This window comes from Pteropus medius, unplaced genomic scaffold, assembly GCF_902729225.1.
Source record: "Pteropus medius unplaced genomic scaffold, Ma_sr-lr_union100, whole genome shotgun sequence".
In the NCBI taxonomy this organism is placed as follows: domain Eukaryota; kingdom Metazoa; phylum Chordata; class Mammalia; order Chiroptera; family Pteropodidae; genus Pteropus; species Pteropus medius.
In genome coordinates this window covers 3,674,305-3,702,218 of record NW_024347790.1, presented here as the reverse complement: position 1 = coordinate 3,702,218, position 27,914 = coordinate 3,674,305, and the positions used below count along the sequence as shown (strand labels likewise).

At 35.1% G+C, this 27,914-nt stretch overlaps 1 protein-coding gene across 3 annotated transcripts in view; it reads left to right on the top strand.

The window, feature by feature from the left end:
- Window positions 1-27,914, top strand: part of CUBN (cubilin) — a 233,315-nt gene that overhangs the window by 21,442 nt on the left and 183,959 nt on the right. For all 3 annotated transcript variants that reach the window (XM_039877480.1, XM_039877479.1, XM_039877481.1), the window contains 12 exons: window positions 572-690; window positions 1,126-1,312; window positions 2,487-2,599; window positions 5,174-5,408; window positions 7,503-7,684; window positions 9,267-9,429; window positions 10,500-10,687; window positions 20,371-20,515; window positions 20,742-20,920; window positions 23,283-23,448; window positions 23,789-24,005; window positions 26,541-26,671. In XM_039877480.1, coding sequence (XP_039733414.1) covers window positions 572-690; window positions 1,126-1,312; window positions 2,487-2,599; window positions 5,174-5,408; window positions 7,503-7,684; window positions 9,267-9,429; window positions 10,500-10,687; window positions 20,371-20,515; window positions 20,742-20,920; window positions 23,283-23,448; window positions 23,789-24,005; window positions 26,541-26,671 — 2,025 coding nt within the window. The remainder of the gene's footprint in view (window positions 1-571; window positions 691-1,125; window positions 1,313-2,486; window positions 2,600-5,173; window positions 5,409-7,502; window positions 7,685-9,266; window positions 9,430-10,499; window positions 10,688-20,370; window positions 20,516-20,741; window positions 20,921-23,282; window positions 23,449-23,788; window positions 24,006-26,540; window positions 26,672-27,914) is intronic.

The following is a 27,914-nucleotide window of genomic DNA, read 5'->3' as shown; positions in this document are numbered from 1 at the left end:
GAGAGAGACCTGTGACTATTTAAATGTGCATTAAATGATTAACAGCATACTGAAGTGGTTAGGAGCATGGATACTAGAAAAAGACTGCTTGGATCCTGATTTTTCCCTTGCCCCACTACATTCCAGCTATATGGTTTGTCTCCATCTGTAAATGGAGATGATAATAATACTTACTCATACAGCTCTTGAGAGAATTAAGTTAGTCAATATGTGTACAGTGCTTGCAACATAGGCCATCATCATAAGAATACTCTTTTCTGCTATCAACCCCTCCAAGATGAGAAACACCCCTTTCCCTTGGTGTACCTCACATCTGTGAACAACTCAACACCAATATGGACCAGTCAATTCATACAGGAAGTATTGGAGACATGTAATGCCTTTCTTATTTTTAAGATTAAAAATAGAAAAATAAAGATTCTAGCATTTTCTTCTTACACCTTGTCTGCCCCTAGACATATGCGGACCTGAATTTGGCAATTTCTTGTGTCGCTAACAGAGCCTGCATTTTTGTTACTGAGTCTGAATTGAGGAGAGTTGTATTTACACTTTTATTTTTATTTCTGAGCAGGTTCCTTACCTCTCTGCACTTGTCTCCCGGGATACACTGGAAATGGTTATGGCCCAAATGGATGCATGCAACTCAGTAATATGTGCCTGAGTCACCCCTGTTCAAATGGACAATGTGTTGTGAGTCCTTTATTTTTCTGGGATGATAGGGTACTTGAGAATCATAATTTTAGTTTCACATCTATGCAGTATGTTTTCTATGATTCATGAATTTTAAGGTAAGGCTTAAGCTTAGGATAAAGAATTGTCTATTACTTTCAAATGAAAGGTAAGTAGTAACTTTAGTTCCCAGGAAAAACCAATGTGTTTATTTTTTCCCTCAGTGATTTACAAAGCATTAAAACAAAGACTAAAGTTTGATCTAAATATATCCAACTTATACTTAGCAATCACCATTTAAATGAATTAATTAACACAACGTAGGCTCCTGGAAGATGCTTATGGCCCACCTCCTGCTACATACATCACATAGCACCACTGTTCTTTATTATTCGGGTTGATTTGTGTTTATTGTGTATCCATTTGTTTTATGGCATTATGTTTTTTCTTTCCTAGGAAACAGCCTCTGGTTATCTTTGTAAGTGTGAACCAGGTTGGGCTGGTGTTAACTGCACAGAAAACATCAATGAGTGCCTGAGCAACCCCTGTTTGAATGGGGGAACTTGTGTTGATGGCATTAATGCTTTCAGTTGTGAATGCACAGATTTCTGGACTGGACTTCTTTGTCAGATTCTCCAGCAAGGTACACTCAGCATTTCTAATACCACAATTGCTCACAGCTTAAAAGTGTCATCCTTTAATGAGTCCTATTGCGGATTCTCTGCTGAGCCTGCTTTTTTTGTCCACTTGTTCAAATGCTTAGAATAAAGTCTTTCCTTACAGAAATTGTATAGAATTCACAAGGTAAATACATATATCTCAATTTGCGCCAAAAGAACCTTTCCTTCAAGGGAAAAAATTAAATTCGTATTTGCTGTTTTCATTACATCCACTCAGGAAGCAAAATATGCTAAGGAAGTTTTCTACGGGAGAGTTTTTTCTAAAACACCCATTTAATTTCCCTAGAATATTCCATTTAATTATGTCACTCTCCTGCTGTAGAATATAGTGTTTCACTATTGCCGGTTGAATAAACGTTGGCACTGTTTTTCAATTATCCTCTATGACCAGGCCTCACCCCATCCATCTAAATTTATTTTTCACTAGTTCTCTAAAAATAATCCCTAAAAACCAGACATCTTTCCTTACCACCTGACCCCATGTGCCTCCATGAATATTTCTCCTGTGTTCCTTTATTCCAGATATTTCTTCCCTTAAAGCTCTCCAAATTTCTTCTTTGCTTCCCATCCGAATGTATGGTCCCTTAGGAGTACTTCACATTCAGCCTCCTCCATAAAGGCTCTTCTGACCGCTCCACCCCTTGCTTATTACTCCTGACTCTGAATCAGCACATTTACTGAGATTTTACTATGTGTTGAGCACTGTGGGAGACCCTGTGGAGAAATAAGAAAACATAAAATACAGTCTCCACATATTATCTGCTTCGCTTCTGAGTGAGGAGACAAGATGAATATAACATGGCAGAGAAGAGACAAGAACTAAAGATAAGAACTAAACTGTGTTGGGTCAAGTCAGGTATCACAGGGGCAGAGAGAATGGGAACCAGAGAAAACACGAAGAGGCAGGGAAGCATATGGCAGAGGTGAGGAGACATCAGCTGGACTTTGAACGAGAGGTGGGATTTGGGTGGATGTCAAAGGAAAAGGGGGACAGGGAAAAGAAAGAACGGTAGGGCTTTTGTCTCCAACATTAATTATTTAGACTTTCTAAATGCTTCAGCCGCAGGGTTAGAGTTGCCCAGCCTCTTCCTTTTTGGGGTTTCTGAGAAGCACAGCTGACTTTCTCTTTTTCTGCAGTGTGTGGAGGGTCCCTCTCGGGCATGAATGGGAGCTTTAGCTACCAGGTCCCTGATGTTGGTTATGTTCAAGATGTGAACTGCTTCTGGGTTATCCGCACTGAAGAAGGAAAGGTAAGTAGTGTCTCCTGTGCAACGTGTGTTGCATTTATACACACAGAGTGAAGTACACAGAGTGATAATTCGTGTCATATAGTGAGGACTTAGTAAGTGTCAGGCTCTGGGCTAGATATTTTACATACTTTTCTCTAACCTTACATTAACTCTTTGAAATAACTAAGAGTATCATCATTTTATAGATGAGATAATGGAAACGAAGAGAAGCTAAGTAGTTAAAACACACACACACACACACACACACACACAACACACACACACACATTTCTTAGCTGGTAATTGGAGTAGTCGGGTTTTAATCAAGTTTGGTTGTAAAGTCCATGGTTTGTCCAGTATAGATGATTCTCTACATGGGTTGGACAACGATAAGCCAATGATTTGTAAAGTCATGTTCTTACTGAGACAGTAGTGTTTGATGATGATCACTTGATTATGTTGACTATTATGCAAAAATGAGAACTGCTATTAAGATTATTTTCTTATCAGTGTCTTCTCTGGGCCACTACATGTGTCAATGTGCTGTGCTAATTGTTCCTTGTAGATTATATCATTGTATTTTAACTCTCATAACTCTAAAACATAAGAATTTTCCTCCTCGTTTTACATACCAGGATGGAGCCTATGGCAGCTGAGAAATTTGTCCAGAGCATGTGATTTGTAAGTGGCTGCAGTGACTGGAACCCAGGCCATTCAGCACCAATGACTATAAACCTCTTTATGAACAATCTTCACATTAAGATCTGAGCCTAAGGCTTTCAGTGCTTTTATCCCCAATATTAATTATTCAGTTTTTCCAAATACTTATTTCTCAACCAACTTGTAGACTCATTGAAATAAAGTTGTATATCTGAATATATAAGGTTTTCCTTTGCAGTCATATTAACTTTTTCCAGCAAGCTAATGTACAAGGTCAGAAAACATTTTTTCCCTTGAGAAAAGAGGGCTCTTTGAGGCCTGGTAACCCCACAATAGAAAAACCTCCAAAATTAATTTCCTACTTGGTATGTTAATTTCCTTCCTTCCATTTAGTTTTCATGAATTCTGTTTCCTGACATTGAAAACATTTTTTTCAAGAAAAAAGTATTTTGTGAAAAAAATTTGTACTTGCATTATTAATTTCTAAGAAAATTCATTCTGCTTTTCTTGATTATTGTGATTTTCTATCTTTTTATCCTCACCATAATTTATATAATATAGTGGAGATTATGTACAAATTGGAATAGTTCAATTCATGAACAATTTATTCGATTTTCATTGGAATTGCTTCAAGGGCAAACATGATGTAAAAATACCCTAGCACAGAATTTAAAAAATGTCCCAATATCCTTTTTCATTAGTTGAATGCTTTGAGGCTTTGGATCATAATGGAAATTAAATTCCACAGCCTTCTTTTGGTTGTTTCGCTGTTTTAAATGAGGTTGATGCTACAAAATCTTTTATGTATAATTAATTATCTTACTCTATTTGTCTGTACATTCTAACATTTTAACTTGGAGACACATTTTTGTCTTTATTCTCTCCTCCTTGTATGCTCAGAACTCTTCATACCACCTTTCCCCATTCTCCACTCTTATTACTCATCTATTAATGATATGCAACCACTGAAGACTTGCAAACTTCACACATGCCTACACTCTGCCTACTCAGTCCACACCTGGGGCTGCCAGTCTGGGCTGGACATCAGTAGCTTGCTGAGAGGTTTCGAGACCCCCTAAGGAATCAGCCTCTCTGGGGTCAGTGATGAACATCTCTGTGCATGCTACAGGTTATTCAGGCGATCAAGGTATAAATTCTTGTGAGTGGTAAATTAGTTAAATTTAATTCAAGGTAGATTTTTCAAATGTCCAATGTATTTTATTGATTTGTCAACTATACATTTGAAGTAACTTTGTTTAGTGGACTTAATAATATAATGAAAGCTAGGTAAATCTAGTTCATTAGCCCATTGAATACAGCTCAAGGGGTATAAAGTTTCTGTTATCCTAGTTGAATAGTTCTACAGATCTGTGCCCTTCAAAATTGTTAAGAACGTAGACTGTGTTTTAGTGCACACACACAAACACACAGACATACACACACACAAAATAGACAAACACACACACCAAAAAAAAAAAAAAAACCTCTAGGTGGTATTAGATATGTCCATTACATTGATTGTGGCAATGGTATCATATGTGTTTGCATATGTCCAAACTCATCAAATCATACACATTAAATATGTGCAGTTCTTTGTATATCAATTATACCTCAATAAAACTGTTAAAAATCTAATTAACATTAAGATTTTGGTACAGTTGATTGTGCATCTGGGGGAAAAAGGTGGAATTTTAATTTTATCTCGCATAAAAAAAGTTTTTGATATATTTTGATATTAGTTGAAGTTAGGTTTAAGCAGTTTTTAATGCAAGTCATTTAATAAGTAGAATTTCCATATGTATTTGTGGATAATTAGGAAATTATAGGTATATCTCTTGAAGTGACTCACTACATATGCCTCCTAATGAGTGGGAGAAGTCCTTTAGAATTAACACGGAAATGAAAAATAACATATTGTGGCCTTTATGCTTTTAGGTGCTGCGTATCACTTTCCCGTTTTTGCAGTTGCAATCAGCGAACAATTGCCCACACGAGTTTCTGCAGATTCACGACGGAGATTCCTCCGCAGCGCTTCAACTCGGAAGATTCTGTGGCTCCAGCGCCCCGCGTGAACTCCTCAGCAGTGACAACACGCTCTATTTCCATTTCCATTCTGAACTTTTGAAGAATGGGAGAGGCTTCAGGATAAGATGGGAAACACAGCAACCGGGTGAGTGTGAACAGAGAGAAAAATAAAGAAAATCTTGAGGTTATTAAAAAAAAACTTTTGATCAGTAGCCAACTTTTGGTTAGAGTAAATGTTTGGAGAGTCAGTACATATATATTTTTTTATAATTATTTTTAAATCAAATAAATCTATAATGAATTTGTACTTGATTTTGTGCTCGGAAATAACAGAATGTGGGTGAAATGGAAGAGATTCAAAAACATGAGCCTTCATGGGTCCCATATGAAATTGATGAACAGCATATTTATAAGCTCCACTAGTGAATTACTGCAGGAATGTCGTTGAAGACACTGTCCACGCCTTCACTCAGTGTTCCTCATCTTAAGGACCATTAGATAATTTTTTTTTTTGTGGCTGTTTTTTGTTTTTGGAGCTTTATTAAAAAATTTTTTTTTTTTTTTTACTGTGAAATTTTTAAAATGTAGAAAGAACAGTATACCAAACCTCTAATCTATTTACTGATAAATCTGTGGATCTATTTCTGGAATTTTTCATTTTCAATATTGGTCTACTTATCTATCCTTGTGCCACATTGGCTTAATTACTGACACTTGAAATCTGGTAGTGTACATCATCTAATTTTGGTCTTTTAAAAAATGCTAGATCCTTCACGTTAGAACTGATTTGTTAATCCCATCCCACCCCCTAGTCTGCTGGGATTTTGTTGGCATTGGATTGAATCAGTAATCAACTTGAGAAGAAATGACTTCTTAAAAATATTGACCCTGCCAACCCATGAACATGGACTATCTCTGTATTTATTTAATTCTCTTTTAATTTAACTTAGCAATGGTTTATAGATTGTGGTGTTTACTTATTCCACATCATTTGCTAGTTTTTTTCCTAGATATTTGAATGTTAAATGACATTATGTTTCTAAGATTTCATTTTCCATTTATTAGTATATTTGTGTCTTATATGAATGAGGTTGAACATCTTTTCATATGTATAAAGGCATTTGAATTTTTTTCAGCAAACTCTGTTTATGTCTCCATTTCTTTAGAAGCTCTTCATATATTAGGGATATTATTAACTTTGTATTTTATATTAAACATTTTTCCCAGTTTGCCATTAACATTTCACTTTTCTTATGGTTTTTAATTTTTTTACCCATAGGATAATTTTTTGAGTACTAAGTTTTGATAAAGTCTTTGTCTGAGCAACTGAGATGTTTTCTCATTAGGAGCAGTGAGAATCATAAACTAATTTGTGTCACTTTTTGCCTCGGCAGCAAAATTTTTCTTTGAATAACCTGCATAGCTATGCAAATCTCATACTTTGCATATCTGAAATGCCATTTAGTTTTTTCTAATTTATATTTACTGCAGTCTGGGTTTTTATTTAGTATTTCTATTTTTCAATTTTGCAGTAGCACTTCTCATAAGCCACCACAGGTTTTTTGTTAAATAAATGTGGGTATTAATAAAGAAAAGATCCTTACAGTCATTGATATGCAACTTTAAGGGCTGGTGGGGTGTAATGGAGAAGGTGGTGGAGTCTGAGGGCCGGGCCTAATCCCTCACTTGCTTCATTCCTGGGCAAGTGGCTCAACCACCATAGAAGAAATTTGAATTTATTCACTTACAAAATAAATGTTTTGACTATATCATAGTGTTAAGAAACCTTCTCAAATGAAAATTATGTAGTGCTTAACTATTTTAATGTACAAAATGATCTGATTTGTAGAAAGACATAGAAGCTGACAGAAGTTTCAAAATTTTGAAATAGTTAATATACAGAATGAATCTCCCTCAAAGTGGGAAAAAAAAAATCTATCGTCCCATTATTCATCTCTCAGACAGTTCAGCACTGTCTTTTAAATCATATCTCACCATAGGATGGCTGATAAGCATAGAGCTCAACACAGGGGTGATTCATTTATTTGTCAATTGCTAGTTCTAGATTGATAACGTTATCAAACTGGAAAACCGAAGGTCTTGTTTAATTTATGAGGGCATCCAAAACTATACATAGTTATTTAAATGAAGCTCGGCCTTTCAGAGCAAAGGCTATGACCATTCTTCATAAATTATAGCTTGTTTACAAATGTAAAGTTATTTTTTCTTCCTATTTTAGAGTGTGGAGGTGTCCTGACTGGTACATATGGTTCTATCAAGTCTCCGGGATATCCCGGAAACTATCCCCCTGGAAGAGATTGTGTCTGGAAAGTCATAACCAGTCCTGGCCTTTTGATAACATTTGCTTTTGGGACCCTGAGTCTGGAGTACCACGATGATTGCAGTGAAGATTATCTTGAGGTAAACAATTGTGTTTAGATAGAACTTATCATAATATGATTAGAACTCAGGGAACTATGGTTTGGTGATGCTCATGGATGACCACAATTAATTAGCATTAGTTGGATGTATTTTTTAGTATACAGCCAATGTCTAAATCTTACTAAATCCTTATTTTTAATAAATGTGCCCACTTGTTACTTCTTCTTCTGGGTTCCATTTGAATCTGGGAAAGAGACTGCCTTGCTGGAATATATTGATAATTGTCATTGGGAGGTGAGGAGTCAGCCTGTGTTCCTCCTTCTTACCTTTAGTAAATGATTAAAATATAGAAGAAGGGAAAAGGCTGTTATATTCAAATGCCATATGCATATAGGTATAGGAAAAATTTTGCTCTCCATTTGTAGACTAAAAAGATCATTGAGAAGATTGAGTTCTTATGTTTTTTTAATCTTATCACCATAAATCTCAGTACCTCTCATCGTAGTGATAAAAGACAATCTGCTTTTCCAAGTTCCTTAGAAAAGAATAAAATGCTATGGAATTATTCATAAAGGAGAGAAGGGTATGACCATCAAACAGGGATGTCCACAAGTTAAAGTCATTAATAATTTAGCAGTTGTAATGGATTTGAAACTTTTGGGAATGACTGCACAATCTACCTCTTCCTGGACAATTTCATCAACATAATCTTTTCAATGTTGACATTAAAGTGAATTTTCTTGGAATTAATTTTCAATAAATCCCATCAAATTAAAATTACAAGCATTTTTTTTCATTCCTACATATTAATTTGGGTACACATATATTAGAAAGTATCACTCATTCTGACAATAGTGAAATGCCTCTCATTTCTCTTCAAGCTACAATATTGCAAGGAATGAGTTAAATATAGGAATCAAGTAATGCTGCCCTATAACTCTGCTGCCAATAAAAAAAGTAATTTGAATGGATACAATTGGGCATATTAAAAGATTATTTAGTCCACTGATGCCTTGATGTTTTATGTAGTACAGAATTTGCAATTATAACACAATTATCGAATGGTTAACATGATTATTTAATAGATTAAAAAAAATTAAAAAAGAATTTCTAAGGTCACATTTTTATTGTTGTGATACTTAATTACTATTAAAGTTGCACTTTTAAAATTTATTAAGCCATATTTCTATTGTGTCTAATCTTACTTACTTTTTCCACCTCTGATTTTCCCAAATACCTAGACCAAGTTGTGAATCAATTGACATTGCTGGCATTCAATCTATTTTCTTTTTCTGGATTACTGGGGATTCATAATTGCAAAACAAATATCTGGGGCGGGGAAACCTAGGAAAGAAAACTTTGAAATTCGTTACATTATGAGAAAAATTCAAAGTATGTTCCTCTAGTCTCCGAACTGACATGCAGACAGCGATAAGGCATCAGGAGTGATGGGAGAAGGAGCCCACCCTTTGTGGAACCCCAGTCTTGTGTCGGATGCATATATAAATGAAAACCTCCCAGGCCCATTTCAAATGATTGGTTTTCTGAAGTTAAGGTACGAGATGATTTGGTTTGCTAATATCCGACCGTTAGAGCTTAATGATTCAATTTGTCGTTTCAGATTCGAGATGGTCCTTTGCATCAGGACCCTGTTCTTGGGGAATTCTGCAGCACTCTCTCTGCGCCGCCACTCCAGACCTCAGGTCCCTTTGCCAGAATTCATTTTCACTCCGACAACCAGACGAATGACCAAGGCTTCCATATCACCTACTTAACATCACCTTGTAAGTAACCTGATAATTGGAAGCTTAATATGAATGCGAAGTTCAGTGCTATGCTTATATCTGGGTTATTTTTTACTTTCTTAGACTTGTATCTTTCTTAACATGTATTTAGAAACATTTCTCTCATAATGCCAGATTTTTCTTTATCTTTCCAATGCTCTATTATTAATGTTATAATAACCCTCGATCCCTAAATTATGAGATCGACATTATGGTGGATAAGTGTGAGGCACCTAAAATTCAATAATTCAGACATCTGTTCCCTACCTGTTAATGTTTTGTTATGAGGGAGGTTAGTCATCAGAGAAATGCAGTCTTTCCTAAAATTTGTCAGGTTTTATAGCTATTATGCCTTTAATTGGCATTCATACCTTAAAACAAACCAACAAGCCAACAAAAAACAATGAAATGCTCTATGATTTTTATTTTAGGGGTTTATTTTATTTTATTCTAAATAGACATCATTGTGCATTGGTGAGAATTCACAGGAAAAACACTCTTTATGTCTCAAGATCAGGGAAAATAACAATGAACATCGTTTCACTGGTCCTCTTTCTCCATTTTCTTTGGCTTCAGACTGAATCTGCAGCCGATCTTCTGTAAATTGTGTAGTCCATACCTGTTTTGTGTGCATATCGACTTTCCCCTCACCACGTCTTACTGTTCTGTATTTATTATTCCTTTAATCTGATTCATTTTTATAGTTATATATTTTATGTTGTTACATTTATTTCATAAACTGCCTCAGATTTTTTTTTTGTTTTGGAATGAAGGAGATTATAAAAGCATTTTAAAAGCAATTTGTAGAGAAGGATGTTTGTTAGATTGGAATTTAGGTCACACATCTCTACACCTGTTTCTTTAGGCACTCCATGGGTGTCCCACGAACACACACCAAACTGGAAATCTTATGATTAGATAAAAAATATTAATATATAAGCCTGTACAAGGTGAATAAAGTGGGTTTATGTTTGCATGTATATGTGTATGCTTTTAAAAATTTTATCTAATGCTTGGAAGCCAGAGGACTAGCCATCCACGTGACCTTTCCCTTCTCCTGTTCTCGTCAGTGGACCCGCCTTGTGGAGGAAACTACACAGACCCAGAGGGTCTTCTCTCTCTTGACTTGTCTGGACCTTTCTCTCACATCATTCAGTGTGTCTACACTGTAGAGCAGCCCTTGGGAGAACAAATACAGGTCAACTTCACCAGCGTGGAGCTAGAAGGCCAGAGCAGCTGTTTTCACACTTACATCGAGGTAACTTTTACTATTCGGTGCCCCTTAGATGGTTTTCAGAGTTTTTCTGTTCTGGAAAGCAGTGATCTTCATTTGGTCGTTGGGCCAGCAGCGTCCAGGTCACTTGGATGATCGGGGTGTTAGAAATGTAATTCTGTACCTAATTCTCAACTAATCGAACCAGGACCTCTAGCAATCTGTTTTAACAGGCCCTCCAGATAATTCTGTAGCAGGCTAGCATCTGAAAACAACTGTTCTAGAGAGTATGGAAGAATTTGCCAAAAACAGATCTATGGATGGTAAAATGGGAGATTGGTAATATAACAGCGAAGGACAAAAATGAAAGCTGGCACTAGAAGCTCAAAACGCTATAACGCTAAATTACAAGCTATTAAACTGAGCCCCGATAAGTAAGTTGACTGCCAGTAAGTAAGATTAATAGGATTTACTAAAAGGATACAGATTTCCGAGATTGTCCAGGACAGTTTTATAGGTGAAGGAACTCAACTGGAGAAGTAAAAGGATTTGCCAGGGCGAGCCAGCTAGTCAGTGGCAGAGAGTTAAGTTACAGCGTTGAATAACTCTTGTTTAAAATCTAACTCTTGTTTAAGTTTCTTTTTCTTCATTGGTTCTGCTTACTCTCATTCAGAAAACTTCAATTCTGATTTAAGTGTGTGTAATGGTTTTAACAAGAATATCTGAAACAAAAAGGCAGTTTTTGTTTGCCTGGCCTAGTATTTCTTTTTGCTTAATTATTGGTCAAGCCACAAATTAAAGAGCTGAGCAAGAGAAACAAAACGGTTTTTGTTGAGCGCAGTCATTTTATATAAATTCAGAGAGGCAGTGACAATTTTGTTTGCTGATGACCACTTCATTTTCCCAGGAAAAACTTATATAACCTCTTGTCCTCTTCCCTCCTTGACATGTAGAGAAAGAGAACAAAGAATTTTAGCAAAAGATCTGGACTTAGCTGAAGAATGATACCACAGCAATACATTTTTTTTTGAATTCAGAGATTTTTATCTCAGAAGTGAGATGAATATGCATATTTATTCGATTTATGTTTTCTAGAGTTTCTCATAAAGTACATTAAAGTTTTACACTATGGAGCAATTTTAGAAATTTTTATGTAAATAAAAATTAAATTTCCAACATTTTTTTTTACTTTGAGAACAGTAAAATTAGCTCACATTTAGAGAATGCTTACCATGCACCAGGTGCTCCTCTAAGACTTCAAAATACTGTAATATATTAAGTAGATAACAATTACTGTCTTCTTTCTGCCTCTTGGTACATGCTTTACATAAGTTAATGCATTGAATTTTCACAATAGCCATTATTATTCCTATTTTGATAGTAGGAAACTGAGGCCCAGAGAAGTTGTTACATGCTCGTGGTTGCACGTCTGAGGAGCAGTGGAGCTGAGAATCTAATTTAGTAGTTCCAACTCCTGCCTTGAGCTTATCAGTTCAGAAACAGCCAATGAGACCCTTTCATGGTTGGCCATCAAAGTATCAATATTCTGATGTACCCATATACACACTCAAAGTCTTAATCAAGTTTCTCTCAAGGCTCGTTGATGAAAAAATGAAATAACTTTATTATTAGAAAGACAAGTCATGTATAGTAAGTTGAATAATTGAATAGGCTTTTCTATTATATCCTTAGCCATCTTAAAGGAATGCAACCAATTGATTTGTAGAATTTTAACACTATCGAGGACCTCAGAGGTCATCTAATCTAAATCCTTAATTTTACAAATGAGGAAATTAAGGTCACAAATGTCAAATTCTAGTTATTGTTACATAGGATTTAGATGAACCTACATTGGATTCTATGTAGAAATATATTGATTTAGATCAAAGTTCTTTGCCATTAAATCAAATCTATCTATTGGGGAAATTTATGAACTAAACTCATTTTTAAAAATGTACATCCACTTTTTTTTTTTTTAAGTGCTTCAGTCAGTGGGCAGGGACAAAAGCGATACTAGAACCAAATGCAGATGGCATTTTATATGACTCAACGTATTGTTCTCTACAATGACGGTTTTATTTTTAAAAGGTATGCCCCGAAAGTGAAATGTTTAAGCAAAGGAATGAAAAAAAAAAAGGTATTTCAGATAGATTGGTGGGTTAAAAGAGAGACTTTGCCATTTACTAACTCTGTTTATGAGAGAGACCACCAAAAAAGAAAGAATGAAGAACAGAGAGGGAATCCTATAGACATGTGAAAGAATGATAATAGGGAATTTTCTTTTGAGTGTGACTAGATGCACTTCTAAGAATCTCAGATCTCATTCTGTGGTTCTGGTCTTTTTACCATGTGAATATATCCTTTAAATGAAGATTAAGATAGCATGGCCTAGCGCATCTCTTTTATGTATAGTGTGGTTTTGAAAGACTTCTACTCAGTAAGAGAGTTCCATAATAATTTATTTCAGAATCAAATTTAACTTAAAAAGATAATAAATGTGGTATTGCTCAGACTCAGTGTAGCATATCTTTCATTTTCTTTTTCTTTTAACAAGAAGCACACATTTATGTATTAATTCTTGAATTTATATATTTCTCTCAACTAAATTTTCTACTGCTAGATGCACATTGCCCACGGGTGGTGCGATGTGGCTGGTAACAAAAAAGTACAGCAGAAACAGATCTACTGTTAGTTCATCTATTTTTGTCTAAGAGAGCTTTAAAATTGTATAGAGCAGTTCAATGAATGGGACAGAAGCATCTTTCTAGAATAAAAAGCAGAACCCCTCATTAATATTTCATAAGTGATGGAAACCTTCACTGAGTGAAGATCTCTGAGTGAAAGGCACATAAGGTAGTAATGAAAGTTTAATTTTTAATCCCAGAGAATGCAAGTAGTGGGTTGAATAGTAGTTTCAAAAGCCTATATAATGCTAAGTAAGGCTGGGCTTGAAATGAGATGAGGAAGGAAATGAATAGAGTTGTTCACCCCACCAAATCTCCTTGACTAATCCCATATCATCCATCTCCCACCCTGGCCAAGACTTTGGGGAAGTAAAAAGGGAACACCAGGAGAAAGACTGATAAGAGGAGGAGAAGGAGAAGTACTTTCTGAGGCAACGAGAGGGCTTCTGGAGAAGTTCTTTCTTAGAAGTGGAAAGCAAACGGAAATAAATGGCATAGAAATTTGAAAACTGTAATTAATAAGATAAGCAGAAGTAAGTATCATTAAATTTGGTTTCTGAAAAATAGGGAATGCGTACCTATTCTATAAGTGTCATTAAATGACAGATTAATCATATTTTAGACCTCTTGCCAATCCCAGTAAATTCACAAAGAAGCAATTGTACATGCATCTCTTTATAATGCAATACAATTAAAAATTATTGGTAAAAAAAATCTAAAATGTCCAACTACTTGGAAAGCTATAAACGCCCTCCTAATTAATTACTGGGTTAAAGAAGGAAGTAGAAAATGAAATGAAAGACAATGTAAAAAATAAAGAGAAAATGCTATGTATCGAAACCTGTGAGACATGATGAAATGCAATTTGTATGTAAAATCTTTAAGATTTTAAGGAAGGAAACACAAAATTGGGAAAGGGGAGAGTATAAGCTGGAACACTGAAGACTGATCTCTCTGAACTTTATCACCTCCTCCCCTCTCTCCTTTCTTCTCCTTCCCTCCTCCACCACTCCCAGTGGCCCCACACAGCATTCCCTTCTCCAGTGGTCTGGAGAAGAATTCAGATTTACAAAGGACTTCCTTTCACGCTTTGTTAGGCGTTGAAACTATTCAGCTCCAGCCTTAGGAGGGAGGGCTGTGACTTGGTCTGCCTGAAGGTACTCGTTATGCTCAAGGGGCCCTGCTGGTCAGTCTCATGGCTGTGAGTCACGGAATAGTTATTAAGGGTAAAAACCCAAATGGCAGAGAAAGAATAAGACCTTTGACAACAGAAGCTGGAATGTAGCTGCAGCAAACACACCAGAGCAGGCCGAGGAGTATTGTTTTCTAGTGAAATATGATATTCTATCGTTTGCATTCTTTAGCATCCTGGATTTGAGTTTCTGGTAGAGGCTGGAAACATTTGATTAGTTTCTTAGCTCTGCTGTTGTCAACACAGTTTTCCCACAATTGCCCAGCCATCCTGGTACTCTTTCATGAAGTGATAAAATATGCCATTGCTCAGGTGAAATTTATTGTCTATTTTTATCTATTTTGCTGTAATATTTAAGAAAAGACCAGACTTAAAACAAGAGTTTGTTTAGAAAGTATCATAGTGTAAACAAATTGCACCACTTTGATTTTCTTTGAACATAAGACTCATGATGCGAAACCGAAGCCACTCATAAGGATTGTGCTTCTTCAGAAAGCTGGGATTTTTAAAAGGTCTTCTGTGAACCATACATGATTGATGAAGATTTCCTTTAAGGCAAAGTGTTGACAAAGTGGGAGCCAGGAAGAAGACTGAGATGAGAGAACCACCCAGTTTTGATTCTATTCTGTACGATAGATCCTCCCTGTATGAAAGGAGTTGTGTGCTCATGTGGAGACCGCAGACCTGTGGAACAGTGAGATGGAGAGCAGTGAGAGGAAGAGGCTAGGGAAAGGGCAGCACTCAGTCAACGATGCTACAGTCTCTTAGGACAAATCGAGAGGATGGCTAGTATTCCCTCACATAAATGAAAACAATATTGCGTGGAAACATGATAAAGAACTTCAGCTCTCTGTTTCACTGAAGGCCAGATATTTAACATCAGTCAGCCTCAGTTTCCTTGTCTGTGATAGGAATAGTAATATTACTTTTCAGTAATAATACTATTCTATTCTCAGTAATAACACTCATCTCAGGAGAATTAAAAGAGGTCATTCATTCATTTACCTATTCCTTCTCTAATTATTTATCAAACAGCTTAGATGCCAGGCGCTGCACTAGGGAATGGGTGTGTAAAATAGACAGTAAACAAGCAAGCACACAGCTCCATAATTTCAAGGTGGGAAAAGTATCATGAAGAGAAGAAACGCGACTAAGAGTAACAAGGCTACTGACTTGAATGGAATAGTCAGAGGTAGCTCCCCTGAAGATGTCACATTTTGAGTCTGAAGATGAGAAGGAGTTAGCAATGCAAAGAGCCAAGAGAAGGAGGATTCTAGGTCAGAGGTGCCAACCATAGCCTTAGAGACTGAACTGAGGAAAAAAAACAAACAAACAAATTTGGCAAACTCGAAGAATTAGACCAGAATCACAAAGGAGAGGAAGCTAGAAGCAAGAGTTAGGCAGAAGCTAGATCTTATATGGCTTTGCAGATGGAGGTAAAGAATGTAGCTTTGCTAAAAGAAAAGAGAAACGATGTGAGCATTCTTAGGACAGTGCCCGGCACACCAGTGAACCGTTACTTGAAGTTCACATGTGATTATTCTGATGACGATGATGGGGAGAAGAAGGTGACATACTGGAGTTTGCAATCACGTAAGAACATACTTCCAGGTAAAACTAAACACGTATTCCTAATTATAAAAAAGCAGACTTAAAAAAAATCATAAAAAGTAAATTTATTGATAGAGATATTAGAAGGGGCACTAAAAAGCTTTAAAATTTCATGGGGCATAAAATGCTTTAAAATTTTAACAATGAAATCATGAAACATAGTAATGAATAATGGAGGATAATCACCTAAGAAAATAATATTTAGTCCCCATGTATCTCTGTCATCTCTTATTCTCTCATTTGGAGAGGGGCCACATCCACTTTCCTGTGCAGCCAGATTAACCTACGGCTAGTTTCCAGGATCGAGGGGCATTTCAGCCTGAAGCTCACTTCACAAGAAGCCACATGTTAAACACTACTGTAGGGCAGCGTTCTGTTTACAGCTCTTGATTGAGTCAAGCCCAAGTACCAGCATGTTTGGTTTGCTGTGAATTAAAATTTAATGCTCAAATAGATTTTTTTATGTTGTTATATAAAAACAAATCTAGATACATAGCAGATACAAACAGATGAACACATGCATTAAGATGTGGCTTTGGAAGCTGATCTATGACAGATGTTAAAGCTCACTGCTGACTGGGCTCTATCTAGATCTCAAATTTAAAATTTCAGAGAAACTGTGTTTTTTGGCCCAGTTAATTTTAGCTCTTGCTGCAGGCTAAAAATCATGGGTCACAGGTTATATATTGAGTCTTTGGGCCTGCAACAACCAGTGTTTGCTAGATGAATAAGGCAACCGAGGAAAAATCTGGGCCTGGTTCGCAGAACACTAGAATATCGAATTGTTTTTTTTGTCATTTCTTTGCATATATGACCCTCTCTAAAGAATGAAATCGGTGTGACGCCTCTGCAAGTGACTGTAACATGGCTTCGCCTGGTTTCTTAAGGAAAAACTCCTTGTTAATACAAACCAGATTCAAATATGTGTCATCTTTCTCTAGATTATGCTGCAATAACAGACAATAACAATAAAACATTTTAAAAAGTAGCAAAAAGAATGTCTGTGGCTTATAACAATGTACATTTATTCCTTGCTCATGTTAATATGTTGCTTGGGAGTCAGTGGCAGCTCTGCTGATCTGTCCCCTGTCCAGTCAGTCCCTGGGCCTCTGGCAGATAAGAGGTGGTTGAATCATGCAGTGACTCCCAAAGCTTGGAGATTATTGGTATGTCACTTCTGCTCACATTCTGTTGGGCAGAACAAGTCAAGCCCACAGTCAGTGGGAAAGATAAGTATTAATTCTCCATGAGGAGGACTCGCAAGTCACACAGCAGTGAGCAAGGGAGTAATACAGTCTATCCCAGTGCACAAGCGCAAAGCAAAGAGGGTTTGTTTTCTTTGGTGTGTGTGGAGGGGTGGGGATAGGGGAGGGTGTTGCAAATTCATAAGCCCTAGAATATTGAATGAGAGATGTGCTGCAAAAGTATTCGGGGTCACTTTAGAGCATTTAATGAATTTTATTTGAATGTCTTTTTCAGAGAGGTTGCAGTTAAGGTATTGCCGTGTCTGAGATCCAGGGAGAATGCAGGCTTTCAGAATTAATAAGGTTTCATTTTCACAGAGAGAGAGAAAGGCAGCCAAAATCAATTGTACCTCTAGGTTTAGGGCCCTGGAGCACTATAAGTTCCTCTGCAAACATTTGGACCGCAGCTGCCTTTCTCCTTGCTAACGCCCTTGAATTTCATTAGTGAGGCCCAGGGGAATGGCCTAATTTAGCCGGCTCTGATGCTATTTGGCTGTTTTTCTTCCTCCTTGTCATCTTCTAATGGGTAAAATAGAAAAGAGAGACTCCTATCTTAGCAGAAGGGAATGGAACTCTGGAGGATTAGAGAGCAGGAAGATAATCTTGCTCTGTGTTTCATGCTTTCTGGTTTCTAAGAACTGTTGTATGTCTGCATCTCTGACAAAAATTCAACCACCATACCCTGCCTTGAAAATGAACGGATCAATAAGTATTCGTCTGTGTTTAAGTGCTAAAAAGAACACAAAAATTTTCTCCTTCTTCAGAGATTTTCTATTTGTTTAGCATACCTTTATGACAGTATGGAAAAAATTTGTGTTACAGCTTATAGAAAGGAACTGGTTTGGTTAGTCATTGGAGAAGCATGTGATTTTAATGTCTGTGTAAGACTATCATATGGCTGTATCATAATTTATTTAATCACCCTCCTATTATTAGACATTGGAAATGTTTTCAATTCTTGTTGTCATAGAGCATACTTTGATATGGATCCTTTGCCTGTATCTAGAATGATTTCCTTACGATAGAGTTAGAAGTGGAGTTATACGGTCTGAAACTATAAACATTTTGAAGACTCTTGATACATACTGGCAAATTATTTTCTAGAAATTTATACCAGTTAAGGATGGGAATAACTGTTACTATATCCGCCTCGCCCCGCACCCCCGCCACCTCCTAGCTCTGAGTATCATACTTTCAAAACTTTCCCTTTTTTGCACGTTCTTCTTGGCTTGGATAATCCTTTAAATCTCAACTTAAAGGTTATCTTTGCTGAGAAATATTCTATAGCCTTCTGTATGGGTTCAGAGTTTTGAATTAAGCCAAGGGTTTTCCACACTTTAAGACCTTTTTATGTAACCCTTTCACTTTTCTGAAATGAAATTCATAGATAATATAACATCACTACACACATTATATACAAATATATAAAGTTATAAGATTTAGGAGAAAACAATTCAAAAAATATATTTAGTTTAGTATGTTAAAAGCCTGGGCAAGCTGCACTTGAAGATGAAGTAGTAAGTTGTTTGCTCCCTGAATTATTAGGAATGCCACAGTGCAAACACAGGCTGACATGGCTGTGCAGGTGGGTGACAGATTTTCTGAAATGGGGACTAACTCTTGGCAGATTTCCAGGAGAAAAAAAAAGAACTTGCAATTTACTCTCTACTTGTAATCCTGGAAAATTCTGGGTATATCATAATTGGGCAAATGTATTTTGTATTTAGTATGAAAAATAGAGCTAGATTTCACATTTAGTAACAGAAGTGTCAGTAATATGTATGTCACATAGGACAGTGGAAAATTCCCGTTGTGTATGACAATCTCACATTTCAGTGTATCTTTAGTATCTTTAGTCCCTAGCCACTAAATGCCTAAAAATGGAATGAATTTATTTTTCTAGAACTGTGTTTAGGATTTTTGTATCTATATTAATAGGTGAGATCAATCTGTAGTTTTCATTTGCATTATCTATGTTGGGATTTCGTAAGGTGATTCTAAGAAAAATTAGTTGGGAATTGTTCCATATTTTCGGATGTTTTAGAACAAACCATATATGGAAATTATCTGTTCCTTAAAAGTTTAAAGTAACTTACCAGGTACAACATCTGGGATTTTTTTGTAGAGGAAGTAATTATTAGATAACATTTTCAATTTTATCTATGGCTGATTGTCTATTCAAATTTTATCGTTCCTAAGAGAATTTTATATTTTTTGTGAAAATAATCATTTCAAACATTTAACAATATTAGCATGAAGTTCTACATAGAATTATCATATTAAATAGATTCCTCAGTATCTGTATATTTGTGTCACCTTTGTCATTTTAAATGTTGCATATTTGTGCTTATTTTCTTTTCTCTTTATTTTCTTTTACCTTTATTGCCAAAGATGTCTTTTATATTCCCATCCCCTAACCATGAAAAACAGTTCTTGAATATATTTATCAATTCTACTTTCTTTTCTATTTTATTTGTAGTTTTGCTTTTATTTTTACTTTGTTATTTCTCATTTTAATACTTTCTTTTAATTTTTAAGTCGACTCTTAGAGTCTCCTGGTCTCTCTTTTTTCATGTACTTTTCTGTTTTTCTTTCAGTAACGAAAGCAGTTTAGTCTGTGACTTCTTTTGATTACAGATGTGGCTAAAACTTGCATATTTTGATATGTTGTCTTCTTCACACTTTTTGTTTTCTGAATAGTCCAAAATTGTACATTTATTTCCTCTTTGATATTGTGGCAATTACTAGGAAAACATTTTTTAAATTCTTATGCTTTTGGATTTTTTAACTTAAGATTTTGTAATCAATATTTAGTGTTATTGCATTGTGTAGAAAATGACCTGCTGACTACTTTCAGATATAAGGTAAGTATGTAACCCAAATTAGATTCTAACTCATTTTGAATCTGCCATTTTCTCCTCTCCAAATAATGCCACTGCTGCCAAGGTAATTTTGTTGATTGAGAGTACAGTAAATCCATTTTATTTTTCTGTTTAGGTTAGAGATGGTGAAACTTTACTTGGAAAAGTCAAAGGCAATGAAACACTCTCTCCCATCACATCTATTACTAATAATATCTGGATCAGGCTTAGATTGGATGCTTCTGTTGCAAGAGCTAGTTTCAGAGCTATTTATCAAGTTGGTAAGAAAACACATGCCTTAATTTTTAAATACCTAAAATTCTCTGATTGTAACACTTTAATTTCTGGAAATACTTTAGTCATTTTATGCCCACAAGTGTCAAAAAAAATTCTAATAGTAATGTCACATTTCATTATATCCTTGTGTGTAATTAGACTTAGCAATAGCATTAAGGGAAAGGATTATTTCTTTCTGGACGAACATTGCTATTATTTTTATATTTACAGCCTGTGGAGGTGAGTTAACTGGAGAAGGGGTCATTCGCTCGCCCCTCTATCCGAACGTGTATCCAGGAGAAAGGATCTGTAGGTGGACCATCCACCAGCCCCAAAGCCAGGTAGTTCTTCTCAACTTCACTGGCTTTGAAACTGGAAGTTCTGCCCTCTGTGATACAGACTATGTTGAGGTAAGAGTAAAAAAATTTGAATATTTGTATTTGATTGTATATTATAAAAAATACTGTGTCATACTGTCTTCAGATCAGTTACATGAAACAAAACTAGTTTGTACAGACCGCTATCACTTGTGAATATAGATATAAAAATCCTCAACTACTAGTTAACTGAATCCTGCAGGATATAAAGAGGATTATACACCATAACCAAGTGGGATTTAGCTCATAAAAGGCAAGGTTGATATATATCCAAAAATCGGTTAATGTAAATGAAAGAAGAAAGTCACACGATTACCTCAATAGATACTGAAAATGCACTTGACAAAGTCTAATACCTTTTAATGATAAAAACATTCAACAAACTAAGAATAGAAGGGAACTCTTCTAATCTGCTAAAGGGCATCTGTAAAAAAAAACAAAACAAAACCTACAGCTAACATTATTTTAAATGATGAAACATTAAATGGTCAGTAAAAATACAAAGATGTCTGTTTTAACCACTTCTATTCAATATTATGCTGGAAATTCTAGCTAGGAAGCAAGGAAAGGTAATAAAATGCACCCAGAATGAAAAAGAAGGAGTAAAACTATTTATTCACAGATAATATGATCTTGTATATAGAAAAATCATAAGAAACATACACACACATACTATTAGAAGTAATAAACAAATTCAGCAAGTTGCAGGATACGAGATCAAAATAGAAAAGTCATTTCTTTTTCTATACATGAGCAATGAAGAATTGGAAAATGAAATCAAGGAAACAATTCTATTTACAGCAGCATGAAAAAGAATAAACATTGAGGGATAATCTTTAAAAAGACATGTAATACTGTACTCTGAAAACTATAAAACATTGTTGAAGGGTATTAAAGACCTAAACAAATGGAAAGACATCTTATGTTCATGGATTAGAAACCTTAATGTTGTTAAGATGGCAATACTCCCAAATTTATCTAAAGAGTCAATTCAATCCTAGGCAAATTCCCAGCTGTCACTTTTGCAGAAATTCACAAACTGGTTGTAAAATTCATATGCAAATGCAGAGAACCAGAATAACAAAGTATTCTTGAAAAAGAACAAAATTAGAGGGCTCACACGTACTGATTTCAAAATTTAGAACAAAGCTATGATAATGAATAAGTGTGTTATTTAAGTAAAGATAAAATATGGAACAGAATTGAAAATCCAGAAATAAATCCATACTTTTATGGTCAATTGATTTTTGAAGAGAGTGCCAAGACATTTCAATGGGAACAAAATAGTTTTGTCAACAAGTGATGCTGAATATCTACATACAAAATTATGTAACTGGACCCCTGTTTTATACTATTCATAAAAATTAACTTAAAATGGATTATAGACTTAAATGTGGCTAACACCATGAACTTGTAGAAGAAAACATAGGAGTAAGTATTTGTAACCTTGGGTTAGGCAAAGCCTTCTTAGATATGACACACAAAAAAACAAAACAACAGAAGGAAAAATAGAATAATTGGACTTCATCAAAATTAAAAATAACCTAATTTTAAAAATGGTCAGATAATATGAATATACATATATTTAAAGAGATATACAAATGGCCAATAAGCACATGAAAAGATGCTCACCATAAATCATCAGGGAAATACAAATCAAACCACAGTGTGATAGTGCTTTACACCCACTAGAATGGCTGTAATCAAGAAGTCAGATAATAACAAGTATTGCCAAGGATGTGAGAAATTGAGTGCTTTTATACTTATACCCTCCTAGTGAGCATGTAAAATGGTACAGCTGCTTTGGAAAAGAGTTAGCAGTTCCTCAAATATTTAAACATGGAATTATCATTTGATCCAGCAATTCCACCCTAGGTACATACCCAAGGGAAATAAAAAGATATATCCACACAAAAATCTGTACGTGAGTTAGTACAATCATTATTCATAATAGCCAAAAAGTATAAACAATCTTAAGTGTCCATCAACTGACAAATGAATTAATAAATGTGGTGTGTCTATACAATGGAATATTATGTGACATTACAAAGGAGTAATGACATATGCTATATAACATGGTTGAACTTTGAAAACATTGTATTTAATGAAAGAAGCTAGTCATAACAGACCACATGTTGTATGATTACATCTATTTCAAATGCAGAATAGGCATTCTATAGAGATAGAATGTAAATTAGTGGCTGCTTGGGGCTGAAATTTGTGGGGAATAAGGAGCGATTGCTAACAGGCATAGAGTTTCTTTTGGGATAATTAAAATATACTGAATTTATTTTACTATATGAATACAAAAACATTTCAGAAATAATTATTTTTGAAGCAATCTTCCAAAATAAATATCTAACAAAATAAATTTGAATATATCTTTTTTACTTAGATTGGTAGCAGTTCCATTTTGGGTTCTACTGAAAATAAAAAATATTGTGGCAGAGACATACCTTCATTTATAACATCCGTGTACAATTTTCTTTATGTCATATTTGTGAAAAGTTCTTCTACCGAAAATCATGGTTTCATGGCTCACTTCAGTACTGCAGATTTGGGTAAGGGATTGACACTTCAGTTTTGTCTCTTGGGTTTATATCAGAATAAGTGAACAATGGAAATAAATTATTATGAAAAATTTATTTACACTGTAGATGTGTAGCCACCTACACTGTAAAAATTTTAAGGTATATTCAAAGGCAAAATATATATTTCTTAATCAGCACATAGCAATAGTTAATTGATATCTATTAGTAAGAGAAAACTAGATTATCTGAAGTGGCATATGAGACATTTTTCTTTTTGAGCTTTTAAGAGTCTATGATCAGATTATTTTATTTTGTATTTCAGGTAGCTTCTTGGTTACTTGTTCTGATAATTTTATTTTTATTTCAACAGCATGTGGAAAAATTCTTACAGAGCCAACAGGAACCATTCAAAGTCCTGGCCATCCAAATATCTACCCCCATGGTGTCAACTGTACCTGGTATATATCCGTTCAACCTGGCTACCTGATTAATTTGATATTCAGAAGATTTCATCTGGAGTTTCATTACAATTGCACAAGCGACTATCTGGATGTTTATGACATTGGTTCTGGGACATCTCTTGGGAGGTGAAATTTTTTTTTTTTTTTTTTTTTTTTTAAAAAAACACAAAAGTTTTCTTGCTGCAATGAAGGAAGTATGTTAAAATCCACATGTTGTGTTTTAAAAACCAGGTGAGATCAACATGCTTCTCAGTGACCATTTCTACTTGGCTACTCTGTAGCACTGGCCTTTCATAATTAAGTTTTGACATGTGTATACATCATGAAGGCATCACCAAAATCAATATGCTGCACACATCCATTTCTCCTACAACCTTCTTCCTACCCATGCTAATTGTTCACTTCTGCCCCTCACCCCCATCCCTATGAAACCACTAACCTGTGCTCTGTCACCATAAGTTTGCATATTCTGGAATTGTATAAAAGTGGAATCATACTATGTATGCTCTTTTTTTTTTTTCTGACTGGCTTTTATCAGTCAGTATAAGGTTTTTGTTGAGCTTCTTGGCTCTAAAAGGTTATAATTTTATCAAATTTGAAACATTTTTAGCCATTCATTCTTGAAATACTTGAAATTCTGTCTCGCCTTCTCTTTGGAGACTCTAATTACTTGTGTCTTAGGCCATTTGATATTGTCCCACAATTCACTGATACCCTGTTCTTTTGATTTGGAGTCTTTGTTCTCTGTGTGTTTTATTTTGGAGAGTTTCTTTTGCTTTCTATTGCTATGTATTCAAGTACCCTTACTTATTCTTCTGTAATGTCCGTTCTGCTGTTAATCCTACCAAGTGTATTTTTCATCTTAGACATGGTAGTTTTCATTTCTAGAAGTTTTTAAATTTGGGTTATCTTTTATATCTTCCATATCTCTACTTTACACATTAATATTTTCCTCTAGCTTCCTAAATCTGTAGGCTACAGTATTTTAATGTCTTTGCTAATTCGGTCACCTGTGGCATTTCTTGCTATAGTTGATAAGTTTTTCTTCCCATTATGGATTATACTTTCCTCCTTCTTTTCACGCTGACAATATTTGATAGGATACCAGACATTTTCAATTTTGTGTTTTTGTGCACTGGACATTATTGTTTTCCTATAAGTATTCTTGAGATTTAAGTATTCTTGAGATTTGTTTTGGGATGCAGTTAAGTCACTTGGAAACAGTTTGATCATTTCCAGTTTTGCTTTTAAAGTTACTTGTTTTCCATTTCTGAAGAGTCATTGCCCTTCACTGCTTGATACCCAGTGTCTTGAAAGCCATTGTTTTATATATTTTCCCATGTTTTTAGTTGTTTCAGGTACAAGTTTACATCAAGCCCCTGTTATTACATCTTTATTGGAAATGAAAATCTGATGTTTTTTTATTACTCTTTCTTGCATTTTATTTTTTCTTATCCGTTTTTAAACATTTTCCATTTATCCATTATTTTCTTCAACTAATTTTTTCTTTTATTCTCCTCATTCATTTTTGCTCTTATTTGTCTTAATCTTTCATTTTAAAAACTTTCTTCTTTTATTTTTCTTTTTTATGGTATTTGATTCATAATCACTGAAAAATAGATAGTTTTTACTGAATGGCATGAACTACTATAATGATCTTGCCCAATTTGACAGACACTGGCATATATAGACATTTAAAGTATTAATTAATTCACCTACCTTTATTTTGATCAAGATATCAAATCTATTTTAACACTGAAAGGGTATTAGACACTAATTGTTTTCTTTTTCTTCTTCAGAAATTAACTTATCCAGTTCCCATATTCAATGTTTTCTCTTATTTTGGTTTCTGTTTTTTTCTCCTATCATTCCATTTGGTTAATTTTACCAAATGTTCTTTGATTTGAGATTTCTATTTTCTAGTCACTCCTTACAGGTATTTCTCTAGAAGAAAGCTTGTGGCATAATGCCTTTTATCAAAACTCAACTTTTATCATTGCTGAGTAAAATTGCTTTTATTTAGCAAAATCTTGACATAGCTTCATAATTAAACTCTTACCTCTGTGTAGGCCAGCTGTTTAAAAGTAATACATTTTACCTATATAGGGCTTACTATTCTAGGCAGTGTCCTAAGTTCTTTATATACGGTATATTAACTGATACAATTCTCAAAAAAACTCTATGAAGTCGGTACTATCATTAGTCCCATTTTAGAGATGGGAAAACTGAGTCATAGATGTTGAGTGCTCTGCTCAAAGTCATGATGCCTCTAAGTGATAGAGCTGACTGTAGAGTCTATGGTCTATGACTTTGTGACATGTGGTTTCCCTTTGTTGTATAAGTTCACTATATTTCTATTAATAAGTTCATTAATATGCTATATGACAGCCTAGTATATATTATAATTTCTAATTTCATTAAACTTCTTATACATGACAAGTCCCACATATAAACACACACGAAAAATCATTTCAGGAAAGTGTTCATGAATAGGATGATGTTCAGCAACTTTGCAAATGTTTGTGCCTGAAATATATGTGTTTTTAAGATTAATAGAGGATGTTGTTGTTGTTGTTGTTGTTGTTGTTATGTCCTAATTTTTGGTACATCATTTCAAGTGTACTAAAAGTTTTTGAACTTGTGTTTCTTTGTTTCAAATAGATATTGTGGAAAATCGATCCCACCCTCTCTAACCAGCAGTAGCAACTCATTAATGCTTGTGTTTGTGGCTGACTCTGACCTTGCTTATGAAGGCTTTTTAATAAACTATGAAGCAAATAATGCATCAACAGGTAACAAAACAGCATTTGTATGCTTGGCTTCCTTTACTCCGTTACAAAGTAGTACTGTGAGAGTACTTCATCCTCAAACCTGTGGCACCCAATGAAAGCTGTATTTAGAAAAAAGTATAGTGACTTTAGTGCCTTCTCTATTAAAAATAGACAAATGATTAGACAAAAATATTGTGTCGATGTTAAATTTTCTAACTTTGATAATTGTATGGTGGTTTTGTAAGAGACTGTTTTTGTTCTTAGGAATTATACATTGATGTTTTTAGGAGGAAAACATGTGATATCTTCAAATTACTCTCCAGTGGTTCAGAGAGTGAGGGAGTGAGCAAGTCAGAGAGGGAAACAGGAAGAAAGCAATGGGGGCAATATACAGAAATGCAGTCAAGCCAGGTAAAAGGAAATCAAGAGCTAGTTCTTACAACTTTGCTGTGAGTTTAAAAGTCTACCACAAAATAAAATTTCATCTCTTCTAACAAAGAGACCGAATATTTATTTTAAGAAGTTTGAAAAAGGACAATGGCAGGTAAGAATAAGAGGCTACCAGATGGTATTCTATGGCAGGAAATGTCAAATTTCTTGGCAAAATATACATTTCTAAATTTGACTTAATGAAACAAACTAGTCAGCATTTATTCCTTTTATTGTATTTTTTCCTATTATTTAATTTTCACCATTACTTTGCTCTTTGCAAATGCAGCATAGGAAACAAATATCCTTTGCAAGGAAGGTGTTTGAAGTAATATGTAAACCAGAGGTGCCCCAGCCCCAAAGCCTATGGGATTTCTGAGTGCATCGCGTTTCTTTCGGCTTCTATTTCCACCTGGGAAGAGTATCATTTTAGAGAGTCTGGGTTTTCCTTTTGCATCATATTTAGAAAGACATTGGATGGACCAAAACACTCTCCAGTGTAGATCTACAGTAGACGTATGGTGACTGAGCTTCCCAGGCATGTCACAGTCTCTGGACTGCTCACAGACATGGTGTAGTTCACTGATGCTGCCTTCAGGAAGTGCCGGGAGCTTTTCCTGTGCCTGCATGTGCTTCCCTGGACAGTGTCTTGTGTCCAGAGATCACTATGTGCTCATCTTTGAAAGCTCTACTCCCATAAACAAACAAACAAACAACTTAAAAATCTCCCACTCAGAATCCCTGCCCATTTTCTCATGTATTTCTCCTCAGAGTGGCTAGCCATTGCTTTTTATTTCAGGCAAAACTGCTTTGTCTGCAGCAAGTCAAGTTCTGT